General features: G+C 44.5%; 5 protein-coding genes across 5 annotated transcripts; 3 read left to right on the top strand and 2 right to left on the bottom strand.

Annotated features, from left to right (window-relative positions):
- Positions 1–369: 369 nt before the first annotated feature.
- Positions 370–673, top strand: PHALS_01724 (uncharacterized protein; the record flags this gene model as incomplete). Its single annotated transcript, XM_024716172.1, has 2 exons — positions 370–395; positions 484–673. 2 exons carry the CDS (start codon positions 370–372, stop codon positions 671–673), a joined length of 216 nt encoding a protein of 71 aa, XP_024581797.1.
- Positions 674–934: 261 nt separating this feature from the next.
- PHALS_01723 (hypothetical protein PHYSODRAFT_311457) lies at positions 935–2,545 on the bottom strand (the record flags this gene model as incomplete). Its single annotated transcript, XM_024716171.1, has 1 exon — positions 935–2,545. One exon carries the CDS (start codon positions 2,543–2,545, stop codon positions 935–937), a length of 1,611 nt encoding a protein of 536 aa, XP_024581796.1.
- A 932-nt stretch (positions 2,546–3,477) lies between these two features.
- Positions 3,478–4,153, bottom strand: PHALS_14811 (uncharacterized protein). Its single transcript, XM_036407079.1, has one exon. It carries the CDS (start codon positions 3,955–3,957, stop codon positions 3,778–3,780), a length of 180 nt encoding a protein of 59 aa, XP_036263339.1. The 5' UTR covers positions 3,958–4,153; the 3' UTR covers positions 3,478–3,777.
- Positions 4,154–4,180: 27 nt separating this feature from the next.
- PHALS_01722 (hypothetical protein PHYSODRAFT_311457) lies at positions 4,181–5,740 on the top strand (the record flags this gene model as incomplete). Its single annotated transcript, XM_024716169.1, has 1 exon — positions 4,181–5,740. The coding sequence occupies one exon, from the start codon at positions 4,181–4,183 to the stop codon at positions 5,738–5,740; it is 1,560 nt and encodes a 519-aa protein (XP_024581794.1).
- A 570-nt stretch (positions 5,741–6,310) lies between these two features.
- Positions 6,311–7,596, top strand: PHALS_01721 (26s proteasome non-atpase regulatory subunit; the record flags this gene model as incomplete). The annotated part of the gene is made up of 3 exons (XM_024716167.1): positions 6,311–6,396; positions 6,459–7,029; positions 7,102–7,596. The coding sequence occupies 3 exons, from the start codon at positions 6,311–6,313 to the stop codon at positions 7,594–7,596; spliced, it is 1,152 nt and encodes a 383-aa protein (XP_024581793.1).
- Positions 7,597–8,383: the final 787 nt, after the last annotated feature.

Genomic DNA, 8,383 nt, shown 5'->3' with positions numbered 1-8,383 from the left:
TGGTCGGTAAACCGAACCTAAGTGGGGGAGGATGTAACGGGGTCACATGAGAGTGACCTGTCACTCTCCCAAGGGAGCTGTGGTGTGGCATACATCACAGCTACTAGATGGGTACATGCATTAGGGAGCACCTATAAATATATTCAGTCTTAAAACTACCTAAATTTGGTCAACGTTCCTCTGACCAAGGATCTGTGAACTGCCGTTCACTTAGAGTTTGTATACTCTTGGAAGTCAACCTTCCTCTGTGCAAGGTGCCGTGTGACCCGTCACACATAAGGACCTCCCTATGAGTACATGTTACTCATCGGCCATGAGTCAACTCAAGTAACGAGAAATGTACGATACTCACCCATACTCACCCATCTCATGGGTAATTACCCAATACTCATCCGGTCTGTACCTTAGTTCGCTTACTAGTATGCCACACGACACTAATGCCATCCTGCTATAATATTCACTTACGTTTTATACGCAAGATAGGGTCGAATGTAGTGACAGTGTGGACAACCTACTATACCCTCGAAAAAATGGAAGTCGAGGACCTGTCTCTCAATCTGTAGAGGCGCTCTTTCAAATGTACGCATCAGCATTCCAGATTGTGAGTTGTCGCAGTGGAGAAGTCGTACTTTGTAATATGGCTTCTCAACTCTGTCACAGTGCTCTAAAATAAAACACGGTTTATCAATACAAAATGTTTGCCAAGCATTCAAAGCATCAATATCGATCACACATCTACGCGCTAAATATAATCACCTATTAGCTCTACATATCTGGTATGAAGTATCTTGTCAGCATCATAGTCGTAGCAGACGGATGCTTCAATGATTTTGTCTTATCCGATAATCTTGTGCATATTTATTACTCGTTTAAGTCTATCTACATGATGTAAGGAACGACCACAAAGGGGACGCCCAATTTCTTGATACTTTGCTTACGCCAAACGACTTAAGGAAGTAGCTAGTGCAATTGTTCCGAGACCCATATTCCTCATCGTATCAATAAGTCGCACTTCAGAAAGTCCTGGATCATTTCCACTGTTGCCATAGACTGCAGGTGCAACCAGTGTGTTAGAACTCACTGTACTCTCTGCCGAACGTGTAGGCGCCGATCCAAAATCAAAGCCTGGATGACTAGTGTACGGTTGAATCTGGTCATCCCCTATGGCGGATGATGCAAGCCGTGGCAGAGGCCAGTCGTCGATAATGTGTCGAATCGAATCTGCATTACGCGACTGGAACCTCGTCAAAAGGTTTCGAGCCCCTTCGATCGAGAGATCAGGTAGCTTGCGTAGTGCGGCAGCCTCCACCAATCGCATTAATTCAGCAAACGTCATCAAGACACCCAACTCTGCCCGAGCTACCACAACTCGCATAATTCCTGCTTCATCACTCGGGTGAAAATACCCGTTTGTACCTTTGTCCTTTCCACTCTGGGCCCGCTTCTTTACTCGTCGATGTAAAGCCGCAAAATGCACGCCAAACAACTTGGCAGCTGCTCGCAGGCTCATTCCTTGTTGCTCAACAGCAGCGATGGCTTTCTCCCACGTTACGGCCGGCACCGTGTGACTCAGCTTGTAACCGCGATTGTCGTTTATTAATGTTGTAGATGGCACCATGTCGTGTATCCTGTCACCATTACTATCGTAACTATTTTCACTGTGTTGAATGTGAGGCGTCATCAAGCTGATACTAGGTCCAAGGCCGGACCCCACTTCATTGCTCCTGCTCTGACAGCTCCTTTGACCCATTGCCGTTCGGGGTTCTTTCCCGCTACTTCCTTCAGACTGCATTACCTCGTGTGTCGCTTTCAGTTGACTGACAGGTATCGACCATGTCGTCGCTCGACGACGGTCTTCTACGAGCATGGCACGACGCTGCTGTTGTTGTAGATGATGTTGATGACGCTGACCAAAACTGTGTCGTAACTTTACCTGACGCTTCAAATAGCCATCGAACGAAACACGACATTCTGGGAAGATCATGGAATACATAACCATGCGAGTCGATTCCGACGTTCGTGCTCCAACACATTCTTCGCTCTTTCTCATCTCCTTCTCATCGTCACTCAAGTTGCCACTTCTTAAATCGTTGTCCGTAGTCTGCACCATATCTGCTTGCGAAATTCTGTCATGCTTTTCATTTGCATTATTAGACATTCTGCTTAAATTTAAAATGCTTGTGGTTGTGCGAGATTTATGACTCGATACAAGCGCCATATTTTGTCGTGCTGGGCGCTCAGCTTCGATTGTCGCCTTGGTTTTATGACTGAGGTTTCCACCACTAGATACAACATTCAACGCAAAATTACTGAGCTGCATGAAGCCATGTATTCGCTTAAACTCAAGCACCCATCGCGAGGAAGGAAAGTCAAGTGGAAGCGTAACAGTGCCACCTTGACTGGCCACGGCACGCACTACTGATCGCACATCGTCGGAAGTCACATGCTTTTGACAACAAAGCTGCTTCTTAAGTAATTGCAACACTGTTTTCTCGCTTGCTTCACTAAGATAGCATCGCACCGTTGCGGCCGAATTAATTCGCATTCGGCGCGGCGATTCAGAAATTATTATCCCGCTCGAGATAGATACTGCAGAAGTGTGTATAAAAAACGCAAGTAGGACGACCGGGAAGCGTCAAAGGGAAGAAATTACGTATAAACACAAGTTCAACAAATAAAGGCGTGAGTATTGTATTTAACAGATGGACAAGCAATTTCTATTCTTTACCTCGGACAGCGTACAACTAGCTCGCCAGAAACTGAATGGTTGGTGCAACCTTTCAGGTTGCAAAGAAGAACAGAATCGAATTCGTTTACCTCTATCCCTACAGCGGCGCAGGTAAAGCTTTGTTTCGTGTATTTATTTCGTTTTAATCGATGCAGCGATCGGGATAGCAGATCGGAACAAGGGACACCAAAAAATGACCGTTTATTGAAAATCATAATATTTCTAATTATTTTTAGTATCTTTTATCTTAACAAAAAGATGCGTGAGTTTCAAAATTTATACTATATTACCAGCTTTGTCTCACCTGATGAATCGCTCGACTCGATCCCACCATCAATCAATTAACCTCGCTACAGCATAGAGTTGTTCTATGATGAGGAACTGTTAAAATTTAAAGGTCACATAGACAAGAGCCCTTGGTAGGGCGCCCCTTCGGTGTCACCATCCGCTTCGATTTTGCATCTAAAAGGCCTTTCCTAGTGCTGTTTTGCAGAATCCCGCGATTAACACGCATCCCTCGTTATCATTTTTGAGCATATCAAAAAGCAAGTGACGGTCAAAGAATATTACGCCTTAAGGAACTTTTCGTAACTCGTTCGAAAAGTATGCCTTAGGTGGACAACTCAGAATAATTTACAGGATATTCTTTAACTTGGTTATAATATTGCCCTTTTCAAGCAAGTTTATTTTCATCTGGTACATTGTCACTAAATGTAATGTATTATACCTATCTGAATATTCTTATATATGAGAGGCTCAAAAATGTCTATGCATAGCTCAAAGTAGATCTGCCATCTTAGATTTCCGTTCTATGTGCCCGTGCGATAAGCTCAAGTTGCAAGAACTTCATGCTTGCGCATGAGTTATAGTATCAGATGCCTCTGACCTATTCTGTCGTCTGTTGATGGGTAGTTGCCAATCAAAATAAGCCACGACAGCAGAATGGATGCTCATTCTGGGTATGAAAATGCAAGACAACTGATCTTCATCACGCGTTTTTATATCGAGATTTGCAAACATATTACAATCGAGCTGATGTCTAAGCGTAATCAGAGCTGATGTCTAAGCGTAATCTTTGTATTTTTGAAAACCAGTGCTTCATCGATAAACGAAACAACGACAAGTATGGATGAGCCAAAATTAGTCTGTCGAATAAACGCAACTTTCACTTTTTCTTGCATGCTCTTAAAAAAAGCGCTTACCATTTGACATAAGTCGAGCACCAACATATTCAGAAGCACAACAATGCATCATTTTTTACAGTTTACTTACGACGTGGGCACTGATTTAGTTCCATCACTGCTACCTCGCAAATGCAACTGATCTCGTCCAAGCTTTTTAAGAACATCTGGGACATGTACACAACATTCCCTAGAAATTATTAAAAATCGAAAACAATCCGACCGAAATAAAACACGATTCCATCGTGACAGCGCAGGTCTCTCTTGTACAATGGTGTCAAAGTCCCACACTGCATCCCCTATGACTATGCGTCGTTATCTTAGCAAGATGAGCGAGTTTAAGGTGTTGCGCCTACTGACTGAGCAGTTGCAACGTCAGAAACACGTCACGTCCGACGACGTGCGGCTAGCGGTACGTGCCGTAGCCAGTAGAGGGGGCACAGTGTCACTTCCACCCGAATTTCCACCATCGCACTGGGTGCTGGACTTCAAACGTAAGCACGGTTTCTTACAGCTAAATACCTTTGCATCCACTGCAACATTTGTTTCTCAAAGCACTGGATCTGACATTATGGTGAAGACCGTGTTAACATTATCTGAGCGTCAGGACGCGTCCCAAGTCCCAGCAGTCAAGAGAAATAAAACAAGTCCAATTATCTGCTGTAATGATGGTTATGGTAGATACGCTGACAGATCAAGTGGCTGTGTGACACAACTGAAAAAAAATCTAATCGGGAACGTGTTCAACGGGGAGAAGGATTCGGATTTCCATATGGACAGTGCCAAATCCAAATCCTCCAACTCTACTCGCACGGTTTTATATACCATGAAGTCTTCGAATCTTTTTGCACCAAGCGACGGTAAGATGAAGCAGCAGGTGCAGTTGCGACAGAACTTTAGTCGTCATCGTCGTCAACACAATCTACACCAGCAGCTGCGCCGTGCCATTCTCGTGGAGGACCGTCGACGAGCAACAGCATGGTCAAAACCAAAGAGTGATATCAAAACGCATCACGAGGCGGTGCAATCATATGGCAGTCGCGGCGGGAAACTCGGAGGAGCGATGAAAACTAAGAATGATCTGACCAGTCACAATGATGGCAGGTCCAGCGTTGCACCAAGTGTCAACTTGATAACTCATCATATTGAACACATCGACAGTACTATCGATGTGGATGGAATGCAAGATATGGTGTCCAATGCATCATCTTCAAGTGATAGTCGCAATTACAAATTGAGCCACACAGTCCCTGCTGAGACGTGGGAGCAAGCAATTGCGGCGGTGGAGCAACAGGGCATGAGTCTGCGGGCTGCCGCCAAGTTATTTGGTGTACATTTTGCAGCGCTGCATCGACGTGTGAAAAAGCGGACGCAGACTTGCCACGACAATGGCACAAATCGGTATTTTCATCCAAGTGATGAAGCAGGAATAATGCGTGTAGTGGTTGCTCGAGCGGAGTTGGGGGTCTTAATGACGTTTGCCGAGTTAATGCGGCTCGTAGAGGCCCTTGCACTGCGCAAACTTCCGAATATCTCGATCAATTCAGCATGGGAGCTGTTGACTCGCTTTCAAACTCGCAACGAGCAGTCGATTCGACATATCATCGATGACTGGCCTCTGTCTTGGCCAGCAGGAAGACCCTCGTCGTCTTCTTCTGCTAGTATGCATCATTTTTATCAGCAATACATGGAGCACCCGAATATTGTTCTTCAGCCATCAAAAGTTAATCATTCGAGTCGTGTGGCGTTGGCTGCTGCAGCCATGACGCGTTTGATCGTCCCAACCACTTGCCTGCCATCAACTGATGATAGTCAAGAGGAGATGATGTAGCTACAAGTGGCCATGGCATCCATTGACCGCCGAATGAATCGTGGTCATGGTTGGTCTTTCGATAAAAAAATTTCGGGAACTTAAGAGGATCGGTTAACGTGTTGGTAGTCCGTGATACTTCATATCTGATATGACAATCTACGGCATACGTGCGAGCATATATCATTATAATTCAAACCTGTCGAGTTACTCGCAAGACCAAGTAAAACAGAAAACTTGTTAAGAAAAATATATACAGAGAGTGGTTCAATTTGGAAGATCCGGGGTCCGCTTATGCGTCTGACTTGGAAGTCTCGTCTGTCTACCTTGCAGAAATATGGTCTGATAACATTTTGGCGTGGAACTACTTAACTCTGCGATCCTTTATGTCCTTCCGCGTAAATGCGGGTAGACTACAGGACTTAAGCAAAACGTTGTTAATTTCATGCTTAATCTTTGATGTCATGCTAGCCTGCCAAAAGCTATACTCTAATCTTTATCTTGATGGATAAATTAAATTTAAAATGAAATCATTTATCGAAGGTTTATTGCCCTTCCTGAATCGAAGGATCCATTTCGCTCAATCTAGTAATGACTGACTTCATCGCCAAGGAACAAGCTGCGTACCCGGATATTGCACAGCGCTACCAGGCGCTCGAGAACCTGCACGTCCGCAAGTAGGTTACTACTTGAATAAATGGCATTCGTTTACTGATGATCCTGACTGTATTTCGGCCAGACTTTATCATGAGCTAACTGGCGAACTTGAGGCTTTTGTGCGCGATCCCATGTGCCACAAATACCCACTGAACCTGCCTAAGTTGTATCACGAGTTCATCCAGCCTATTCAAGACAAGCTCAATCCGATTCGACTCGTCGTCATATGTTCTGAGATCAGTGCCCAATTCGCTGATGCTGCGAAGGCACAGGAGTTTATGGAGCAATTGCTGGGCCAGCTAAGCGAAAAGACTGCGCATGAGGCTGTTTTGTTGTGCAAAATGCAGATTGCACAGCTAAAATTTTGTCGTGGTGCTGAGTTCTTACCCGAAGTCAAGGCTACGGTGGATGATGACAAGCCAGTGATTGAAGCACTCGTGGGTGCAGAACCTGTAGTTCATGCGGCCTATTATCGAGTTGCTTGCGACTACTATGGAGCGTTGGGTCCAGCAGACAAATTTTACAAGAACGCACTCATGTTCTTGGCTTACACTCAATATAATGAGATGCGTCCGGATCAGCGTTTCGATTTGGCTGTTAATATTAGTATTGCAGCTCTTACTGGTGATGGCGTCTTTAACTTTGGTGAAGTGGTAAGACTGCGATGTTTTAATGAAGTTTCAAAAAGTTGTGATGGTCATCGTATGTGAAATTGATTTTCTTAGTTAGCGACACCGATTTTGCGCGCGTTGGAAGGCACAGACAAGCAATGGTTGTCGGACCTACTGCATGCATTTAATAAGGGCGACATTGATCGGTTTAATGAGATTGTCGGCCAAAATAGCAAGGAATTTAATTCGCAACCGGCACTTGTGAGTAAGCAAGAGTATGTGAAGGAGAAAGTCGCGCTTTTGGCTTTGATGGTGCTGGTGTTTCAACGTCCGTCACATGAACGTAACATTTCGTTTCACGAGATTGCTGAAATAACACGCTTGCCACTGAAGCAGGTTGAGTGGCTCGTGATGCGTGCACTGTCATGCAAGCTCATCAAAGGATCCATTGACCAGGTAGATGGCATCGTGCGTGTCACATGGGTTCAGCCGCGCGTGCTAGATAATTCACAGCTACAGGAGCTCGTAACTCGCCTAGATGGCTGGGAAAAAAAGGTGAACTCGACCTTGTTGTACGTGGAGGAACAAACCCCGGAGCTATTTCAGTAGGTTATTAATCCACGCAATACACAACGAAAATTTGCGACTGAGGGCAATTGTATTGGTAGCACCTACGTAAAACTTGTTTGATCTAAAGTAAGAAATTTGCGCATTCTGTTCGGGGTGATCAAACTGAAGTTCGCGGATTCTATGACTGTAGGTAAATGCTAGTTATTCATGTAGCTGTTAAATAATTACTCCAGTATTAGGGAATATTCCATAGGTGACACACTTTGAAAATTTGACCAGACGTCACACGTTTAAGAAAATAAAAAAATACCAAGTGTATACTAATTCAAGTATACAATAGAACCTGTCTAAATTGAACCTGTTTGAATTGAACAGAAGATATGGACCTATCTTTTGTTCAATTTAGAGTGGGTTTTAAATTAAACAGGTTTAATTTAGACAGGTTCTACTGTACATGTGTATATAAACCTAACTACACATGTGGACCCATGTTGGGCACAATACAGTAGAACCTGTCTAAACTAAACCTGTTTAATTTAAAACCCTCTCTAAATTAAACACTGTCCCCAGTCCCAACATGTTTAATTTAGACAGGTTTCACTGTATACCTTTTTGCGCGGGGCGACTCACTGGGGAAGAAATGAGTTATGTTGAGCCACAGGGAGGCATAGGTCAACAGGGCCCAGCCCCGAAGTGATCCGTGCTCTTGAACACGAAACGTGTATGCGAGCCGGGCTTGCTGGTCGTGGAAGCGACCGTGAAGGACTTCGAGAAGTCAGGGAAGATCCTAATCGATTTCGAGGCGTCGGGCAATTATGCTCGACGT

Source organism: Plasmopara halstedii (assembly GCF_900000015.1).
Source record: "Plasmopara halstedii genome assembly, contig: Scaffold_1583, whole genome shotgun sequence".
In the NCBI taxonomy this organism is placed as follows: Eukaryota; Oomycota; class Peronosporomycetes; order Peronosporales; family Peronosporaceae; genus Plasmopara; species Plasmopara halstedii.
This window is presented reverse-complemented; position numbering and strand designations above follow the sequence as displayed.

Excerpts from the sequence above, each read along its gene's own strand:
- PHALS_14811 (XM_036407079.1), bottom strand. The coding sequence starts at position 3,957 with ATGTTGGTGCTCGACTTATGTCAAATGGTAAGCGCTTTTTTTAAGAGC.